The sequence below is a fragment of the Agelaius phoeniceus genome, chromosome 19, assembly GCF_051311805.1.
Source record: "Agelaius phoeniceus isolate bAgePho1 chromosome 19, bAgePho1.hap1, whole genome shotgun sequence".
NCBI lineage: Eukaryota > Metazoa > Chordata > Aves > Passeriformes > Icteridae > Agelaius > Agelaius phoeniceus.
The window spans coordinates 12,834,621-12,855,318 of NC_135283.1; the positions used below are offsets into that span (position 1 = coordinate 12,834,621).

The 20,698-nt window shown below is 54.7% G+C and overlaps 1 protein-coding gene across 4 annotated transcripts in view; it reads right to left on the bottom strand.

Moving 5' to 3' along the window:
• Positions 1 to 20,698, bottom strand: part of RPTOR (regulatory associated protein of MTOR complex 1) — a 113,741-nt gene that overhangs the window by 32,708 nt on the left and 60,335 nt on the right. For 2 of the 4 annotated variants that reach the window (XM_077188156.1, XM_077188155.1), the window contains exons 13-24: positions 20,204 to 20,314; positions 18,478 to 18,552; positions 17,954 to 18,019; positions 17,185 to 17,376; positions 15,643 to 15,783; positions 14,215 to 14,332; positions 12,445 to 12,585; positions 11,663 to 11,821; positions 5,555 to 5,673; positions 5,191 to 5,259; positions 1,785 to 1,888; positions 806 to 986 (exon numbers count right to left, since the gene is read on the bottom strand). In XM_077188156.1, coding sequence (XP_077044271.1) covers positions 806 to 986; positions 1,785 to 1,888; positions 5,191 to 5,259; positions 5,555 to 5,673; positions 11,663 to 11,821; positions 12,445 to 12,585; positions 14,215 to 14,332; positions 15,643 to 15,783; positions 17,185 to 17,376; positions 17,954 to 18,019; positions 18,478 to 18,552; positions 20,204 to 20,314 — 1,476 coding nt within the window. The remainder of the gene's footprint in view (positions 1 to 805; positions 987 to 1,784; positions 1,889 to 5,190; positions 5,260 to 5,554; positions 5,674 to 11,662; positions 11,822 to 12,444; positions 12,586 to 14,214; positions 14,333 to 15,642; positions 15,784 to 17,184; positions 17,377 to 17,953; positions 18,020 to 18,477; positions 18,553 to 20,203; positions 20,315 to 20,698) is intronic. The other 2 variants (XM_077188157.1, XM_054645004.2) reach the window with 1 other exon arrangement.

The window sequence follows — 20,698 nt, forward strand, 5'->3', positions numbered from 1 at the left end:
CCAGCTCTGGGATCAGGGTTATGGTCGCTGTGCACAGCCAGCTCTGGGATCAGGGTTATGGTTACTCTGCGCACCCAGCTCTGGGATCAGGGTTATGGTCACTGTGCACAGCCAGCTCTGGGATCAGGGTTATGGTCACTCCTTGGAAAGGTGCCCGTTCCCTCTGCAGGGATCTGAGCTGGAGCAGCCCCAAGGCACCTCAGGGAGGTCCCAGCAGCAGTTCTGTCCCAGGGATGGGGTGTGGGAAGCAGTGAGGATGACTCAGGATCCAGACACAGCTGGTGCCAAGGTGGATGAGTGTCTGTTACACAGCACAGGACACCCCAAGGGAAAAGGGAAAAGCTGCTCCACTCCCTCAGGTTTCAGCTTTCAGAAATACAACCCTGGTGCTGCCAAACCACAGAGAAGGGAAGGTGTTGCTGCTGCTGGGGCTGCAGCACCTTCTCCTTGTGATCACAGCTGTCCCTTGTCCCTGCTCTGCCAGGGCTGGAGAGCAGCCCTGAGGGTCAGGGATCTGACTCTGGGGTGTCACTCAGGCACACAAATGTTCACAGAGCAGTAAGCCATGGACTCTGATTAGACACATTGCTTAGTGGCAGAAGTGAATAATGCCCTATCAAAAGCTGTAAAACGCAATTTATCCTGAAGAAAATAAATTAATCAATTTTTATTTGGCTGCTTAGAGGCAGCCAACCTGGATTAGCAGCAGCTGGAAGCAAACGAGGGATGCACAGAAATAAACCACAACCAACAGAAAGTGGGACAAACCCCAGTGGGGAGAAGCTGTCAGAGCAGTTCTCCTTACCTGCTCTGGGCCTTTGTCAAACATTTTCCTTGTCCTGGGGAACTGGTGGGAGTGGGGGGTGTACTGCACGCCCACGTTGGTGACGCTGGGGCGCGCGGCCGCCAGCTCCCGGCTCACCGCTGGCTTGGGCACCTCGTTGGTCAGGCTGGAGCTGCTGGTGCTCGTGGTTGGAGGGGACCCTCTGAGGGACAGAGCAGGGGACAGGCTTTGGGTACTGCTGCACATGAGATTTGCTGTGCATTATGTCATTTTCACTTTGTTTCCTTCTCATGAGATTTGTGTTTCGCTGTGGCGCCTCCTCTGCAGAAACATCACAGTTCCCACGTCCCCTCACAGGCCAAACCCACCCCAAACCAAGAGTGAACTCTGACTGTGCCAACTCCACACTGAGGGGATGAACCTCAATGTTCTGGCAATCTGTGATGCCTGACCTAAGTCACCCTGACCAGGGACTGAAGCTTCAAACCATTTGAATTTAAACTGGGCTCTCTGTTGGGATCTCACTGGTGCACACTGGGTAAGGGACCAGCAGATCTAATGTGTGGTGTGTTCTCTTGGAGAGTTGTTTTGGGAAATAATCCCATTTTCAGCCCCCAGCTTTGCCCCCAGCACTCTCTGTTTCCCTGCAGCTCAGGCAGGGTGATTTGTCCATCAGTTAACCCCAGCTTTTATCAGCTCAAAGTGCAGCAGGCACAGCTCAGACGTCACTGGGAATTTGGGCAGCACAGCTCAGGAAAGGTAAAAGCAGCCAAGCAGCAGCTCTTCCTTTCAGTTCACTTGGATACCCAGTGGGCTTGTTACTCTTTGCCCTAAAGGAAAACAGGAAGAAACTCCCACCTTTTCCCAGAGCTTTCCTTCCTGGACACCTCACCCCTGCTGCCAGCCCCATTCCCGTCCCTGGGCAGCTCCCTGGGATGGGGCTGGGCAGGGAGCCCCCAGCCCACCCACAGAAGGTGCTGGAAGGCCGAGCTGCACTTACCCCACTTGGTGGATGTGCATCCCCTTGTTGGTGGGGCTGGCAGGGGCAGACTGGGTCAGCGAGGAGGTGTCCAGGATGCGCTGGGGGCGAGCGTTGACCGTGGCCTGGGGAGAACACAGGGAGCCTGAGCAGCTGGCACGGCCTGGCACGGCCTGGCATGGCCAGCCAGGGCAGAGAGAGAGCTCTCTGTGGCTGGGGGGCAGAACAAAGCCCCCAGGCTGCCCCCAGCACCAGCTGCTTCCACTGCTGGCTCGGGCAGGAACACTCACCCCAGAGTGCCTGCGCTGCCTGCAGGGAGATGGCTGCAGCCAGGACCCGCCCTGCACCCCAAACAGGGGCAGGGACGCAGCCTGGGCCCCCCTCAGTGCCCCCCACAGCCACCAGCCTGTCCCTCACACCTCAGGACCGAGTCCTGCAGCTCCCACCATGACCATAAAGCACATTCTGAGCCTGGAGGAAAGGGGGCTCAGGGGGATCTGGCTCTGCACAACCCCCTGACAGGAGGGAGCAGCTGGGTTCTGCTCCCAGGGGACAACAGGACAAGAGGAAATGGCCTCAAGTTGTGCCAGGGGAGGGTCAGGTTGGATATTGGAGAAAATTCCTTCCCTGGAAGGGCTGTCCAGCCCTGGCACAGCTGCCCAGGGCAGTGCTGGAGTCCCCAGGGATTTAACAGCCATGTGGATGTGGCACCTGGGGCCATGGGTCAGTGCTGGCCCTGGCAGTGCTGGGGGAATGGTTGGACTGGATGGGCTCAGAGGGTTTTTCCAGCCTAAATGATTCTGTGATTCAGCTTCAAGCCTTCCATTAAAAACACCTGGACAAAGCAGCCTGGGCTGAAGCAAACTTCCCTCTTAAGACTTTTTGATTTCAGCAAGTCCCTAGAGGCCCACACTGAACCCTGGGCCCTTGCTGTTTGTTTTGGTGCTCACAAAAAGCAGGGCTGGGCGTTTTCCAAGGCTCAGGCCGGGAAGGAGAACTGCACCATTCCCATCTGCACCATCACCATCAGTGGCAGGGCAGGCACAGCCTGGGAGAGGCCCAGCAGTGCCTAATGAGCCTGGGGAACAGAGCAGCAGCAGGTTCCTGCAGGAAGGCTGCACGCCTGGGCTGCCCACACACCGGCTGCTCACACCCAGCACAGCCCCTGAGCCCTTCTGGAGGAACAGATCCACAGCCCTGGCTCCAGGAAAAACCTGAGCAGGACACTCTGCTCTCCTTTGATAACAGCAATCACACAACACTGGGCTTGGAAGGGACCTCTGCAGATCACCCAGGTCAAACCCCCTGCCAGGGCAGGGCCACCTGGAGCAAGTGGCACAGGAACGTGTCCAGGGGCCTTGGATGTCTCCAGAGGGGCTGGCTTGGATGGGACAGTCAGAAGAGGTTCTCCCCTGGGAGGGAGGGCAGGCCCTGGCACAGGTGCCCAGAGCAGCTGGGGCTGCCCCTGGATCCCTGGCAGTGCCCAAGTCCAGGCTGGACAGGGCTTGGGGCACCCTGGGACACTGGGGGTGTCCCTGCCCATGGGATGGGCTTTAAGGTCCCTTCCCACCCAAGCCATTCCATGGTTCTGCAATCTTTAGTCCCCCAGCACTCTCCAGATGTGGAAGCCCATGGAGAGTTTGCCCAGCTGTTCCCACTGAAGCCCCCAGCCCCAGCCAGGTCCCCCAGACCTGAGCTGGGTTCTGCTCAGCTCTGCCAATGGAAGAAAACCTCAGCTGGCCCAGCTCCAAAATAAAGCCTCTCCTTCCCTGAATTTTACAGTAATTAAACCAAAATATGAAACCCCTGGAACATTCAAGTGTTTTACATCACCTGAGGCAGTATTTTTGTTTAAGTAAGAAAAACAATTTTTGTTTGCATTCACTGGTAAAATTCAGCCCCTGAGTGGGCAGTGCTTGCACACACCAGGGAGGAGCAGTGCCCACGTCCAGAGCTCCCTTCCACATCCAGCAAGCTCCAGCAGCACGAAGGAGAGGTCTCAGGACACAGTTAGCAAGGATTTAATTGTCACTGATTTGCATCAGACACTGGCCAGCTCCTGCCTGAGCTCCCACAGAGCCCCGAGCTCCCATGGTCCCACGGCACCGCTCACAGCACAGCCAGAACGGGAGCAGGAATGGCCAGGGCAGGATCTGAGCCTCCCAGCCCGCTGTGCTGGCAGCTCACAGCCTGTCTGCTGTGTTTTGGGGTTTGGTTTTCATCACAAAGCCTCGTTAGAAGCCACCCAAGGCAGGTGGTGCTGGCCAAAGCAAAGCCCCCACATGCGCAGCACGACCCCAGGAGTGATGCTTCCCTTAGGGGACTTGGGGCTAAGGCAAAGGAGAACAAACCACTGTTGTTCCCTGAAGCATCCCCAGATCCAGCCCTTGTCAATGGGAATGCTTCCTGTTTTCCAAGGCTGTTGGAAGAGCCGTTGCCTTGGGAAGCAGGGGCAGAGCAGCTGGCCCAGCCGTGCAGGGTGAGATGCAAGTCCCAGTGCCTGAGCTCTGGGGCTCAGGTCAGCACAGCACAGCCAGGCCCACGCTTGTGAGAGACAGCACAGAACCCCCCATCAGCACTCCTAGGGATGTGACAGCAGAATGATCACTGCTCCTGCTGGCACAGCAGCGTGGACACCAATGCTGGTACTGATCCACCTCTCCCCTGGCCAGGGAGCAACTCCTGAGAACACATTTCAGTCAGGAAAAGCAGATCTGCTTCCCCTTTACGTCCCTTTTAACAGTAGGAGCAACATCTCATTTTGCAAAGAGCCTTCCAAACACAGAACTGAAATGGTTTCATGCATCTAGAGCAGAGAGAGGGAAATCTTCCACCTTTTCCTTTCCTTCTTGCCCTCGTTTGGCATCTCCAGCCTGTCATTTGCTGTACCCCTGTCTCTCCAGGGAAGGGCTGAGCTTGCTGCCCCCACTGCCAAGAGAATCCTCTGTCCCAAACCCAGCCCTTACCACTCACTGGCACGTGCACTTTGAACAAACCAGAGTTCAAGTCAGTAACTATTGTCTCGAGAGAAACAGTGATTTCCAAGCAGAGATCTCTGAGGCGTTAAGATGGCAGTGCACAATGCTGGCATCTCTTACTGCAGCTCCAGCTCCACAGCCCCGGGCTGAGGATCTGGGGTTATTCCCTGGAAAGGCCCAGTAAGAGAGTTCCCATTGCAATGGCTCATGGTCTGGATGTTTGAGAGGCCAGAAAGGGTCACCCAGAGCTTTCTGTGCCCAGCCAGGGGACGCACAGGGTGAGAAGATGTCCTGGGGTGGCCTGGCCCAGGCAGGGAGCAGCTGCTGCCCCAGGGTGGCCCCTCCAGGGACATCTTGTCACCCCCAGGATGAGATGGGATGAGGATGGAGGTTTAGGCACCCAGCCTGGGCTGGGGTGAGGAGTGGCAGGGGTCTGCATGCTGACTCACATGTACTAGTTCACCTGGGTTGGAGAGCCGTTGTGGCTTCAGTCTGCAGGCCAGTCCCACTTGCATTATCTAAATCAGTTTGCAAAGGGATAATTTAATGAAGGATACTTAAGGTTTATCCCAGGGACTGATCTAGACCTCGTTTATACCCTAAACCAAGCCCGGGCCCTCCCCCATGTATTCATTTTACCTGGTCAGAGTTCAGAGCAGAGTTTATCACCGTGAAGCATTAAAAGCTCCTCCTGCAAAAGGCAGAGCCCTCCAACGGACCCATCCAGGTCAGTCTGCCTAAGCCTTGCCTAAGCATGAGAAAATCCACATCCAAACAGCTGGCAGGCACAGGTGAGCAGGGCCAGGCACTTACCTTGTAGGCAATGCTGTTGAGAACCTTCATGGCCAGGTCAGACACATCGGGGTAGGGGTCAGCAGCCAGGTGAAGCAGCACCCTCCAAATTTGGGTATAAACACTGTTGAAACTCACACCTAGAAAAACAAAAACCACAACAAACCCCAAAGCCCTGCAGCACATGACAATCCATCAACTCCAATTCTTTGATCTGATGTGAGAAAATTCATTAGAACTCCGAACAACCTGATGGCATCTCAGGGAACATCAAGAGAGGAGCTCAAAAACATCCCACACGGGCATTTTGCCTCCCTTTTGCCTGGCTGTGAACTCTGCAAGGGCTTGTGAAATCAAAGTGGGAGGAAGCAAAATAAATTAAAGACTCCCTAAATCATCTCCAGTCAAACTCCTGCTTTTCCAGGCTCCTGAAGCAAATCACCTGGAAAGGCCAAGTGGATAATGTCTGAAATACTGAATGGGGTAAACCCACAGTTACTGCCCTATACTGTTGTGGTTATTTTTATTGAATTGTCCAGGGGTTTGCACACTCTACAAGTTTTCTAAATGTTTAAAGCAAAGCTTTAGGAGTTGAGCCCTCAGGAAGCAGCGAGTCCAGCTCAGTCTTTCCTATTGACATTTGTATCAATTCCTCCAATTTGTTATTTAATGAGCACATCAGCTGTTCGGTATTTCGGCAGAAGGGACTGACAGATTCAAAGTACAAATCAAATTAATAAGCATTTGCAACAACTGACAAAATCCTGTGAACATTTTATTTTGCTGCTTTTGGGGGAGAATTTGTTGTTCTGCCTCCGAGCCCTGCCGGTGCCTGATCGTGCAACGCCCCGGCTGGGAGTGCAGCCATTTGGACAATGTTAAAGTGGTTGCACTAACAACAAAAAAGAGCTAAAATAGAGATTTCAGATGAGTCACAATCAGTGCTAAATGACAGATCAAGCTGTTACTGCTTTTCCTCCTGTGCTTCTGGAGGCATCTAAATATAAAGTGGGGAGGAAAGGGCCCCTTGGTCACCAGGCAGCTCCTCACCTGGCAGAGCTACACCTGGTCCCCAGAGCAGCACACAGGCTGGGGCAGAGCAGGTCTGAGCTCTGGGAGGCTGCAGGCTGCCCTTGGGCTGAAAGGAGAACCTTCCTCTGCCCCAAGTGCCCAGAGTGGGACAGATCACTGCCAAGGGCCAAGGCAGCCTCCATGACCCAGCTCCTCCCTCTCACCCCCCTGCAGAGGGTCTCTGTCCCACCTGGCATCCAAAGGACGTTCCAAGTGATGTCTGCTGAAATTTGCACCTGGGAATCTCACAAGGGAGCACCTGGACCGTGCTGTTTGTGTGCTGGAGGTGTCCCATGCAGAGCCTGCAGTGATCCCAACCTTCCCAGGGACAAACCAGAGAATCCCACAGAGCTTGGGCTGGGGGGACCCTAAAGCCTGTTTCACACCTTCCACCATCCCAGGTTATTCCAGCCTGGCCTTGGACACTGCCAGGGATCCAGGGGCACCCACAGCTTCTCTGGGCACCCTCACAGGGAAGGATTTCTCCCCAGTGTGCCAGGTAACCCTTCCCTCTGGCCGTGGGAAGCCATTCCCCCTTGTCCTGGCACTCCAGGCCCCTGTGTAAATCCCCTGCCCAGTTCTCCTGGAGCCCCTTCAGGCACTGGCAAGGCTGTAAAACCTCTAACAATGTAAATTGTCATAAGGCTGTAAATTGTAAAGGCCATAAATGTATATTTAGGTAATATTGTATAATATTTATATAATATAATAAAATTGCAAAGGCTGTAAATATATAACAATGTTAAATCCTGGAAGCTTCTATTACCAAGGAAAGAAAAACTGGAGGGGGAAGGATAAAGAACAAGAAGGGAGAGAGGCAAAGTGCTACAAGGTGTGGGAGGAAAAAAGGCTCAGCTCGTGAAGCAGCAGCCAGGTAATGTCTGAGGTGTGCCCAGAGCTGTGCCCAGAGCTCTGCCTCCCACACTCCAGCCTGTTACATAAGGGCCAGTGGGAAATCTGGATGCCTTCAATTCTTTAAAGCCCTTGAAAGAGAGTAAAAGGAAAGGGAGAGGAGGAAGAGTGAGGGGGGTACCCAGCTGATTTCCCAGGGGCTCTGGTAACCACCTCAATCACAGAGCAAGAAACCCATCGGCATTTTTTATACATTAAGTGTCAGGGAAAAACCAAACTTTAAGCAGAACTGTGCCAGTGCAATTCCCCCTTCACCTGGCAGCCTTTGAGGAGAACACAGGGAATTTCTCCAAAGGCACCTGGGGCTCGGGGCTGCTGCTTCCAGAGCTGCTCTTTCAGCTGCCACCGCCCCACTGTCAGAGCAGGAGTGACACTTCTGACACTGCTCCCTGCCAGATCCTGGGCTCCAGTCCCTGGGAAAGGGAGCAGCAGAGGTGGCAGGAGGAACAGCAGCTCCATTTCACCTTCAGGGCTCCAGTGCCCAAACTGTCCCTGAGATGCAAACCAGGAGCTGAGCAGGGTGGGCACTGATGGAAGCAGAGAGCTCTGTAATTATCACTGACTCCCAGCCAGTTCAGTGCCCCTTGCAGGGTGGACTCGTGCTTACAGAACCATCCCTCCCTGCTAAGAATGGCAAAAATGGATTGCCTGAGTTGGATTTTCCCTGCACACATGGGGGTCAGTTCACCTGTGAGCCCTGAGGACAGGCTGGGCTCCAGCAGCTCCAGGGAGAGCACAGTGCATGCAAACCCCACTGCTGGTGGCTTTATTTATTCCCTTTGGTTTGCCAGCCTGGGACAGGGTTTCTTTCCAACCCCCTGTAAAAATCACTGCAGTGTTTTGAAGCCCCAGAGATGGGGCAGCTCCACCTCCCACCAGCACAGCAGCAAAGCCAGACCAAGGCTGCTCCCCTGGCCCCAGGCCAGCTCCTGGGGAGGGACAGGAATGGAACCCTCACACAGCACACAGACAGTGCTGTGCAGGGAAATGCAGCTGAAATAGCCCAGGCTGAACAGCCCTGAGGATCTGGGCAGCTGCTTCCCCTCAGTGCCAACCACAGCAGCTCAGTGTGCCTGCCATGAACCCTCCTCCTGCCAGGAGTGACCCTGGGTGAAGGGGACACCCCAAATCCCCACAGCTGCTCAGTGTGCCTGCCATGAACCCTCCTCCTGGAGGAGTGACCCTGGGTGAAGGGGACACCCCAAATCCCCACAGCTGCTCAATGTGCCTGCCATGAACCCTCCTCCTGCCAGGAGTGACACAGAGGGACCCTGGGTGAAGGGGACACCCCAAATCCCCACAGCAGCTCAGTGTGCCTGCCATGAACCCTCCTCCTGGAGGAGGGACCCTGGGTGAAGGGGACACCCCAAATCCCCACAGCAGCTCAGTGTGCCTGCCATGAACCCTCCTCCTGCCAGGAGTGACACAGAGGGACCCTGGGTGAAGGGGACACCCCAAATCCCCACAGCAGCTCAGTGTGCCTGCCATGAACCCTCCTCCTGCCAGGAGGGACCCTGGGTGAAGGGGACACCCCAAATCCCCACAGCAGCTCAATGTGCCTGCCATGAACCCTCCTCCTGCCAGGAGGTACCCCGGGTGAAGGGGACACCCCAGATGCCCCCAGGTGCCCAAGCTCTGCTCCCTGCAGGCACAGCCCAGCCCCTGAGCCCCCCTGAGCTCACCCTGAGCAGAGCTGCAGCTCCCCGTGCTCCACAGGAGCAGCTCAGCAGAAGGAATTCCTCAGGGCAGGCGCCCCTGGCAGCACCAGCAGGGACACAGCCCCCTCTGAGCAGCCCCTGCAGCAAGTTCCCATTCCCAAAGCCCACCCAGATCCCTGGGCTTTGCTGCTGTGCCTGTTCCCAGCTGCACACACTGCTGGCTGACCAGCTCCTCCTCATTATCTCGGTGCATTAGCCCAGAGTAGGAGGCTCCCCTGCCCCAACTCTCTCTGTTTCCTGCACCTCAGTGTCCACCTCCACCCCTGCTCTCCTCATCCTCATCCTCATCCTCACCGCAGCAACCTCCGCCCTCACTGGCACTCTGAGGCACATCCTGGCAAGTGGCAAACAGCTCTCCACCCCCAGCCTCTCCTGCTGGAGGAGACAACAATTCCCCAGCATTTCATGGCTCCGAGATTTATTTTCCTCCTTCTTTGATCACTCCTTAAGATAATCTTTCCAGCCAAGCTCTCTGTGGGACAAAGGCTTTCATGGTGCAGTTTGGATATGAATAATCAGCCTCGAGGTATGCAAACCCCCATCTTAATTCCATCCCTTTTCCTATCTTAAAACTGAACATTTCCAGGACACCAAGATTAATGAGTGGCTGCATGGAAAAGCAGCAAGGCTCAGCTTCCCTTCCAAAATGATGTCTTTGTTGACTAACCACAAACTGCCTCTTGCCAGCTGGAAAAGTGGGCCAGAAATAAATGTCTCTCCTGGTGCTGGCCTGTCTGGCCAAGGAGCAGCTGCCAGAGAACACAGAGCTCGGCTCAGAGCGTGTGTGGTGGCAATTGGGGAGCCATAATGGGCACATTTGGCCCACAGCTAGCTAAGGAACTGCTTGTAAAATGGGACAAGGAGGAATGGAGAGGTTCTCCTCAAGTTTTTGGGAAGAAGTCCATTGTGTGTGCCTCAGTGCCAGTGTAGAGACTGATCCAGAACAACCACTCCTGTGCCAAGTTCCTAAAGCTGCCAGAGAGCAGCAAAGAGCTGAGCTTCAGCAGGTTGTGTCTGCCCTGGATCCCTGGAAGGGCCCAGGGCCAGCTTGGACAGGGCTTGGAACATGGTGGAAGGTGTCCCTGCCCATGGCAGGGGTGGCACTGGATGGGCTTTAGGGTCCCTCCCAACCTAAACCATTCTGGAATTCTGTGATCAGCGAATCACCTTAGGACAGGAATGCAGAGCACAGAACACAAACTGGGGCTGAGAATTCCTCCCATCCCTCTTGCAGACCAGATTTCTGCTCCACTTGGAGTCTCCCCACGTGCCCCAAGCACCTTTTCCATTGCTGTGGCCATCTCAGATGCCTTGCTGCAGAGCCAGAGCCCCATCTCCTGTCTCAGAAGACAAGAGCAGAGCATGCACTCCTCCAGGCACAGGGCTCTGCTCCCCTGCACCGCAGCCCAAGGCCCCAGGAGCAGGGTCAGCCTGGGCTGCAGAGCTCTGGGGGTGCCTGGGGCTGCTGGCACCTCTCCTGGGGAGCAGGAGACAGGGCTGGAGGATGGTGATGCTTCAGAAGGAGTGAGAAAAGCCTGGCTTGCAGCGGGCAAACGGGAAGGTAATGGGATTCTGTGCGAGTCATGAATTTTAAACACTTCTCTAAGCTCCAGCTGGGTCTGAGCTCTTTGATGGATCAGGAATGAAGGAGGCCTTGGAGAGCTGCTCTCTCTTTCCAAAGTTCCCCTCACCACCTCCAGCTCCTCTCCAGAGCCTTTTCCAGCTGTGCTGCACAGCTCTGGTGAGACACACACCAGCCATCAAGCACACACCAGTGGAAATGGGAAAACTCCAGTCCTAGCTCAGGATGGAGAGAAATTTCCTAACATCCCTGCCATGCTTCAGAAGATCCAATGTCATTACTGATAATCAAAAGCAAATTAACTGATCAAGTTCCTAATGAACTCATGATTTTAAACTGCCACAGGGGCTCAGTAATTACAATCCCTGAATCTTTCAGCTGGGGAGAGCCAAATCACCATTAATTCTCCTAAAAAACAGAGCAGAGAAAATGTTTCTTTGGTCAAGGCAAAGGTGATTTCTCCCTGAGTTACTCTCTTTGCACTGATTTGTGAAAATATGGGCCCATTTACTGATTACAGAGGAAACACAGAGACTTCCCCAGCATTTCCCCATGCATGCTGCTTTCCCTGGAAGGAGGCCATTCCAGAAGCCAGGTCCTTCTGCATGGTGCCTGTGATGCCGTGCCAGAATGGCTCAGACTGTTTGAAAAGCTACAGGTACTTTACAGCCAAGCTGTTGTGGCCCCCACATTCTTTGTGCCTGAATTCCTGACAGGATTTCAGTGCAGCTTAGACCTGGAGCCAAGAGCTCCCACTGCCACCCCTCTGCTGGGGTGACCCAGGCACACAGGGCAAGGAGGGGAATGTGCTGGAGCCCCAGGGCAGGGCAGGGGGGCTGTGCTCACCGATGAGGGAGTTGAGGGAGGAGTAGGAGCTGACTCTTCTCATCTTGTCGATGGTCTCGAAGGACAGGATGTACTCCTCGTTCTCAGGGCTGCCCAGCGTGCTGCTGGCACTGCTGCTCGTGCTCAGGTTCCCAGGGGAAAAGGCCACAGAGCTCCCAGCTGCCAGGACACAACAGCAGATGCTGCAACCAGGACTGGCAAGAGAACCATCTTCACCCAGACAAAACAGCCCTTTTCTAAATCCTGCCACGCTCAGGGAAGGAAACCCCTTACCCAGGGGGCAAAGCCACAATTCCCCTTTTTCATACTGAAGGATTAAACACAGAACGGGAAAAACATTGAGTTAAAAATCCACTTATGCTTGGAAGCTGGAAGGCACATTTTTTAGTCCCCAAACACTCAGAAAAATCAATGCTAATGACCAGAAAATTGCAACTAATTATGAGGGGGCTCCTCATCCAAGCCCTGGGAGCTGGACAATTTGGGATGAAGCGCCAGCTGCAGCCTGGGCTGTGCATAGGGGCAGGGGAGGCACAGGGGGCACAGAGGAGGTGCCCTGGCTGGCACAGGGGGCAGGGGAGGCACATGGGGCAGAGGAGGTGCCCTGGCTGGCACAGGGGGCACAGAGGAGGTGCCTTGGCTGGCACAGGGGGCACAGGGCAGGTGCCCTGGCTGGCACAGGGGGCACAGAGAAGGTTCCCTGGCTGGCACAGGGGGCACAGAGAAGGTGCCCTGGCTGGCCCAGGGGAGGTGCCCTGGCTGGCCCAGGGCAGGTGCCTTACTCTCCTCGTTGAGGCTGAGGTTCTGCAGGCTCTTGTTGAGGCTCCTGGCGCTGGTGACGGCGCGGATGTTGCCGTAGGAGCTGACGGAGCGCAGCCGCGGCGTGCAGGGCCCGTCCCGCACCGGGGTCAGGCTCCCGCCCTCTGCAAGGCAAGAGCAGCAGTGATGCTGAGCGTGCCCCCAGAGCCCCCAGTGCCATGGCTAAGTGACACCCAGACCCTGGGGAAATGGCCTCTGTACGTGGCCACTGCCCCTGGCTGGGGTAAGCAACCTGGAAATTTCCAACTTTCCTGGTGAGACACACACCAGCCATCAAGCACACACCAGTGGAAATGGGAAAACTCCAGTCCTAGCTCAAGATGGAGAGAAATTTCCTAACACTCCAAGACTGAAATTCCAGGAACCAGGACCCTGCAAGGCCATGGCTGGCACCAAACCCAGCCCCAAACCTGGGTCAGTGCCCAGCAAATGGGCACTGAGCTCCCTGCCCTATGGGAGGTGTCCCTGCCTAGGACAGCAGGGCCTGGAACAAGAGGAGCTTTAGGGTCCCTTCCAGCCCAAAGCAGGCTGGGGTTCTGTGGCTGATTCTGACCAGTCTGTCAGACTGATGCAAATGAGTCATTAAAACATCCCTGACTGAGCAGAGTTGGGCATTCTCTGTCAGGCTCAAAGGGGACACGCTATGGCCGTGGATCCAGCCTGGATCCCATCTCTGCTGTCCAGGAGGGCAGTCTGGGACATCCAACAAGGCCAGGTGAGCCCAGCCTTGCCAGTGCCTCCCAGGGGCCCTGCTGACTCCTCTCTGCCACTGCCCAGCCCCTGTGTCAGGACAGCCTGAGGCAGCCTTGGCCAGCTCCTCTCTGCTGCTGCTCATCAAACCCGCCCTGGATTTGCTCATCACAAGGAGCCATGAAAATTCTGGTTTCCTCACCAAATTTCAGGCCTGATTTAAATCATATTAAAGTCCCATGGGCCCAGAGGAGCTGCTCTGTTTCCCTGCAGTGGCTGCACTGTGGTGGGGGGGCCAGTGCTTCCAGGGTGTCCCACTTCAGGATTCTTTTGGCTCAGGAAAAGCCCTGTAGAAAGCCCTGTAAACATGCAGTGTTTATCTCCTGCAGCAAATGGGGAGGAGCTCATTTTCCAATATGATTCAGTTATTCACAGGACAGGGAGGCCAAACCACTCTGTGCAGAGACAGCACACAGTCTGGTCTCCAAGATCCTCCTGTTATCCTTCAAGATTTCCACTGCAGTTTACATCTAAAGGAAAGGTGAGGTCAGAGACAACTTCACCAGGACATTTCACTCTTCACATAAAGCCTCAGACACAACAAAAGGGATGAGGCCACAGGCTCAGAGCACAGAGTTCTTCCCCTCCTTGTCTGGCCCTCCCAGCAGCAGGGCTGGCTCATGGTGTGCTGGAGCTCTCAGCAGGTCACTGTGACACTGAACGTTCACGTGTGGCTCCAGAGGGGAGACAGAAAAGGAGTCTGTGCTGCCTTGGCCAGCATCTCTCTGAATGGGCAGGAGGCTCCTGGTGAGCTGCAGCCAAGGCTGGGGTGGGGACTCAGTGCAGGATGGACTCTTCCAGTGCAACATCTCACAGGGCTGAACAGACACCAGATGTCCCCTCCTTGTCACCCACCACGTCACAGCAGGGCTCTTTAATAAACCCCCACCCACAAGAAGCTCCCTGTGTTGGGAGAACTCCTTAAATCATTCCCAAGTACTTTCAGTCCCTGCATCTCCTGGGCAGCCAAAGCCAAGCCCCACCTGGAGCAGCTGGAGAAGGGAGAGGGTAATTCTTCTCCTCCTCTATGAACTGCAAGGCCACGGTGCAGAAATTGCTCTCGTACTGAACCACCAGGTGACTCAGGGCCACCACCAGCTCCTGGGGAAAGAGCACAAGGAACATCCATGGGTACACAGAGCAACAAGGGACTGAGGGCAAACACTGACCAGCACTGTTGGTGTTACTGGGGGGCCATCCAGGGTGGAAATTCTCCCTTAATTCAGGGGGTGAGCTGCAGAAAGGCAGAGGACTGTGTCTCACACCTGATTCCTCACAGCCTTTCCTGGCCAGGCTCCCTCCCTTTGGAGCAGCCTGCCCTAAGGGAGCTGTCCCTGCCTAGGACAGCAGGGCTTGGAGCGAGAGGAGCTTTAGGGTCCCTTCCAGCCCAAAGCATCCTGGGGTCTGTGGCTGGTTCTGACAGTCTGACAGGCAGCTCTGACCTGGCCCAGCCCCGGGGTGTGTGTGGCTCCCTCAGAGCCAGGGCTGTGCCAGGGCTGGGGGCTCTCAGCCCCTGGGGCATGGATGGACCCTCCTGGCACTGCCCAGCCCCTCCACGAGGCACCTCCTGCCTGGCCCCTGGGAACAGCAGACAGGAGACAGAGCTGCCTTTGGCTGCTGTCTGTGCTCAGGGACTGATCTCCCAAGGAGAGATTTATGAATCTCCCAGAGCATTCCGTGTGACACGCAGCTCTCTCCTGAATTAAACTGATTAAATGCTGGAACGAGACAACAGAAATGAATCTTTGCAATGCTGCTGACAACTGCCAGGGTGTTGATGTTCCAGTAAAGTAAACACAAACATTAGGACACTTCAGAACAGCCCTCAAAAACAATCCAGAATGTCAAAAACCATTTAATGTACTATTGATGTATGATGGTGCCTCAGAAACTGTAGCTCTCCCAAAGCTGGGGAGGGTGGCAGCAGCTCTCTGGCCACAGAGAGCAGGCACAGACTTTCCCAGAAAAATCCTGGGAAGCTGGGTAGAAGCTGTGAGAAACTTAGAGGAAAAGAACTCAAACATTTATTATCTCTTTCTGCAACCATTGTTTATAGATATGGTTCTCTAGAGTGTGTTATTGATAGCCACCAATAGCATGTGAAAAATTTTCACTTTGAGACCAACCAGGTCTTAGTTCCACCACTGTTTTTATAAGAACTGTGGATTTCTAACAATAAAGTGTCTTTCATGCCTTCTGGATCATGGAGTCAATAATTATTACCTGGCTGGGGGCTGCTACCACAGGAGAGCCACTGGAGCAGCCTGAGAGGCTCTAAAGGCAGGGAGGGCTTTTCCCTGGCCAGAGCTCCCCCATTCCCTGCACGGGCCGTGGCTCAGGGAGCAGGGGCAGCCCCAGAGCAGAACCCAGCACAGCTCCCAGCTGAAGGAGAGGTGTAAAAGTGGCCTCACCTTGCGGACCATGGGGCTGCCATCGTTGATGAGCTGGGCCAGCATCATGGCCACGTTGTGGTCGATGGTGGTCGAGTGGTCCGTGCGCTCCGCAGAGTTCCCCACGAAGGTGCCCAGGGCAAAAACTGCAGCACAGCGAACCTGGGGGCACAAAGAACAGCCCTGCCTGTCCCCTCTGGGTCTCAGCCATCCCCACACACAGCAGCACTGCAAACCTGAGCTGCTGGCTCAGTGCTGCAAACCTGAGTGTCACAGACACATTTCATGAACAATCTTTTCTTTAAGATTTTTTTCTCTTGAGAAGCTGAGAAGCCTCAAGAATAAAATGTAAACAGTGATTGTCTGCTGCTGTGGAATGCAGCAGGTGGATCTGGGATCGGTCTCATGTGGTTGTTTCTAATTAATGGCCAATCACAGCCCAGCTGTCCAGACTGTCTCAGTCAGTCACAAGCCCTTGTTATCATTCTTTTTCTATTCTTAGCCAGCCTTCTGATGAAATCCTTTCTTCTATTCTTTTAGTATAGTTTTAATGTAATATATATCATAAAATAATAAATAAAGCCTTCAGAAACATGGAGTCAAGATCCTCATCTCTTCCCTCATCCTGGGACCCCTGCAAACACCACCACACCTGAGCTGCTGGGTCAGGGGGGCCCCTGGGGAGCAGCAGCCCCAGCAGCCTCAGCAAACTCAGTTTTAAGCATCCACAGATGCAGGATATGGTTAATTTCCCAGAATACTCAGTGACCTTCCCATGGGTGACTCTTCCAGTTGGTGCTGCCTTGAATATTAATTAGGTACACACAGCCCCTGTTGGGATGTGGATCTTTCACAGGAGCGCTGGCTACAGTCTTCAGTTATGGGCTTAGAGGATGGGAAAATGGAGAAAAACCAGGGAGAACTTTGGAAAGCCACCCCACCTGTGCAGAAACACTGCTCAGAAAGTGGGGAGGATGGGGCCAGGGACAAGAAGAGGAGGATGCAGGACAGAGGCTGGATGTGGAGGGGATCTCATCCCCAATCCCTGCACGTTACCAGAGCTGTTTATCTCAGCTCCCTTCTCCCAGGGTGTGCTGGGTGTGTTGGGCTCTGTCAGTCACTGCCAGGCCCTGCACAATCCCTCCTCTCCTGGGAGTGCCACAAAGGTAAAACACAGCCAATTAAGGATGCATTTTCACAACGAGCAGGGGAGAAGAGTTTTCTTACTTGAAGACTAGAGGGATTTTTGCAAAACACAGTGACTTTTGGGACCACATTTTTAACAGCTTCTGATATGCAAGGAAGCAAAAACTGTGGCACTGCAGTGCCCAGGTCCCAGGGGTTTGGGGCTCTATGAACTCCCTCTGCATTTCTTTGGAAGCTCTTCTCCTAGGGCGATACATGTTGATTTTTGGGCTTGTTTGATTTGCATCACCTTGAAGAAACAGCAGCAAGATCCTTCTGTGAACCAGACACGACCCCAAAGCTCTAGAATGCCCTGCTCTGCAGGAACTCCAGCCCTGCCAGTTCCAGTGGGGCTCACCAGAGGAGCTGGAGTTTTACCTCTGGGATTGGGTCCGAGAGGAGGCTGTAGAGCTTCTCATGGGCGCTGTCTCTCACTCCACACCACCTGGCTGAGTCGAAGTTCTGCCAGATCCTGCCCAGACAAATGGCCACCCACTGCCTGAGGAGCGGGTGGGGATCGTTCAGCTGCTCCAGGCAGATCGCTATCAGGTTCCCCTGCAGGCAGGCTTCCTGCAACACAAACCGAGCCTTTTGTTTGGGATGACAGCTTCCCACCTCATCCCCGCACAACGAGACTATTTCTGAAGGAGTCAGGAAGCCAAGAGAAAATAATCGTTCAGTGGTTCCAGACTGATTTTGTTACAGAACACCAGCAGCACCAAGGGAAAGGCAGCTAGAGTTGATTAGATAGTTGAGCATTAAAATGCTTTCTGCAATGCATAAAGCTTGGGTTTTCCTCTTTGGAAACATTCCTTGCACCTGTGAGAGCCCCAGGGTTTATGGTCAATCCACAGACCATTCCCAGCCATCAGGCTCCCACTGGACAGGACCAGAACTCTTCCTGTGCAGTGGCTGTGCAGGGACCCCTGTCCTTGTCCCCCTCTGCCAGGTGCTGGGTGCAGAACGTCTGTCACATCTCCAGGCCAATTCCTCTCTTAATCCACACAGAAATAACAAAAACCAATATCCCAGTTCAGTTTCCAAGTCCAGGTTTGGGCTCAGTGCAAGCCAGGACCCTTGTACCAAAGCCAGGGCATGAGGCAGAGAGAGGTGGCAGAGGATGAGGGGAAGGGCTGCTGGGACTCACCTGCCCCGTGTTGTAGTTGTTGACAATCACAGCCAGGATGAAAGCTGTCATGGTCCTGTGCTCAGCCTGAAAACAGCACACACTGAGGTGAGCTGGGGGCAGGAACAGCCACAGCCCACCCTCAAACAGGGCCCCATCCCCAGAGCAGGCTGTGCCATGGCAAAGAAGGAGAAAATCCCAGCTTTCCTTCCCCTTTCTTGGCCCTGTTACACCCCAGCATGCTCCCAGCCAGCTCTGGGGAGACCCCAAACACCCTGATGGGAACCCAGCTGCTGCAGAGGGAATTGCCAGAGCTGTGGGGCAGTTCCCTGCTCCAGCAGGGACCCTGCTTTCAGAACCCCAGAGGAGATTGCTCAGCCTTGGCTGGGTGGTGCCTGTGCCCACAGCCCAGCAGTGGCTGCCCAGCACAGCTCTGGGTGCCACTGCAGGGGAAGCAACCCCACATGGCAGCAGAACTGCAGAACATCAGCTAAAACAAGGCAAGGAAATGCTAAAGAGCCTGAATAAATGTGACTTGTCCTTACTGGCATGTAGGGATCTGCCAGGACTGAGAGGAAATACTTGTGCCCATTGTCCTTCACCAGGTCAGCCTGGCACGACTGAGAGAGAGACAAGAAAACCACAGTGAGAACACAGCACACACATTCCTTCCTCCAATAATGTACAAACCTTTCACTTCTCAACCATTTCTCTCCCACCTTGTTTTCTTTTGAGAAGCCAAGCCCTTCCTGGGGGCTGCAACCAGACAAGGGGCAGGGCAGGGAAGCCTCTGCCACTGCCAGAGTGCCACAAACAGCAGGAAATGAGAGCTCCTGTGTGGGCAGGAGCCAGAGCAGCCACCTCTGGGCCACCATGAAGCTCCCCAGGAATTTCTGTCTCCAGCAGAGCCAGCCCAGGCTGCAGAGCAGCCCCTGGGGAGCTGGGCTGACACACCAGCTCAGGCTCCACTTCTGGGGTCACTCCGAGAGGATCCACGTGCAGAGAGTGAAAATGGAAGGGAGGAAACCCTGACTTGGCATCAGCTCCCCGTGGCACGGGACAGGATCATGCATTTTTCATCAGGAGGAGAAGGGGAAGGAGGGAACCAACTGCTGAAAGGGGAGGGGGGTGGCAAGGCAGTGATGCAAGGGAATATTTTAGTGCTGAGGAGAGGGAAGCTGCTGGTTTTGGCAGAGCCAGGAGCAGAGGGCCTGGACTGCTGCCAGGCTGCAGCTACAGGAGAGGCTTCCCCAACTCCTGCTCAGCCCAGGCTCCTCTCAGAGCCTGCCAGGGTCAGCCCCGTGTGTTCCTCACCCAAACCAGCCCCTGGACAGCAGCACAGGGAGCTGCCCAGGCCACCCTGCTGCTCTGCCCCTGCTGCCCAGGAGGGAGCAGGGCCACACCTGAACCCCTCCGTGCTGGGAACCAGGGGAGCCCAGCAGCACTGACACCTCCTCCTCCTCTGGAGGGAATAAACAGCTCCTCTGGCAGTGAGAGCACAGCCTGACCCAGCCAGGCTGCAGGCTTGGTGTGCAAGTTCAGACTCACAGCAAATATTCTGTCTGCAGGGAGCTGCTGCCTGTGCCCCCCCAGCAGCATCCTCAGCACCTCCTCCTCCTCCCTCCCACGCCCAGCATGTGCTGCTGGAATGAGTGAGTGAAACAGCACAAAGAAACCCAAACCCACCCCTTCAGAGGGGTTTTTGTGTGTGTTTTGCTGTAAAGCTCAGCCCACAAACAAGTGAGGCAGTGCCAGAGCATGGGAGGGAAGGTGTGAGGGGCAGGACAGCACATGGGAACCACACCTGAGTAAGCCCTGGCACACACCTGGGGCTGAGGCACCACAAATGAGCTTCTCCAGAAGAGCCCTGAGATGAATAGTTTTCATTTTCTTTGCTTTCCCAAATCCTCTTAGGATGTTAATGAAAATATTGTTGTAAAACTAAACCTGACGATGCTGGATCAACAGCAGGAAAACCTTCACAAATTCAGTGCTATGCTCCATACTGAAGTGCAGGAGAGATACAAAAACAACCCCAAAAGAGGAAAGATCCAACATCCACAGCAGGTCAGACATTCTACATGGACTTCCAATTGTGCCTGAATTGATGTGAGCACCTCTCCTAATACTTGTCCAGTGCTCCACTAATTGCACCCACAAACCACTGGCTCAGAGACACCACTCTACAAATTTCCCTGCAACTACTCACCAGCTCCATTGTTTATTTGCAAGCCCAGCAAGCAGGGCTCTGGCTGGGGCAGGAATACTCACACTGTCCACTGCCAGGATCTTGGCCCAGATGAACACAAGGAGAGGCCTCAGCTCACGAGCTGAGCTCTGCAGGAGCTTCAGCACATAGGGGAAGATGCCAACAGAGAGGGCCTGGAGGGAGGGAACAAATCAGTAAAAGCCAAACCCCCCGTGGCAGCTGAGCCCCCAGCAGGGCCCAGGGTGCAGCATCTTTACAGACACAGCTGGGAAACCTGGTAGGAAATAATTCCCCAGTAAAGAGGGGATCCCCATGTGTTTGTCTGTTGTTATTTTCATCTCGAATGGCACCAGGTATTCCCAGACTCGTCTGGTCCACGGAGACCCCGAGTTAATCCAGCAGCAGCCTCCTCTCCTCACAGCCTGGGCTGTTTTATGCTCACCTCCCTCAGCTCTCCCAGCTAAACACATCACAGAGCTCAGGAATTCCAGCCTTCCCACTGGGAATTACCAGGTCTCTCCAGGAGGAGGTAAAGCCAAGCACTACAAAGTGCCATC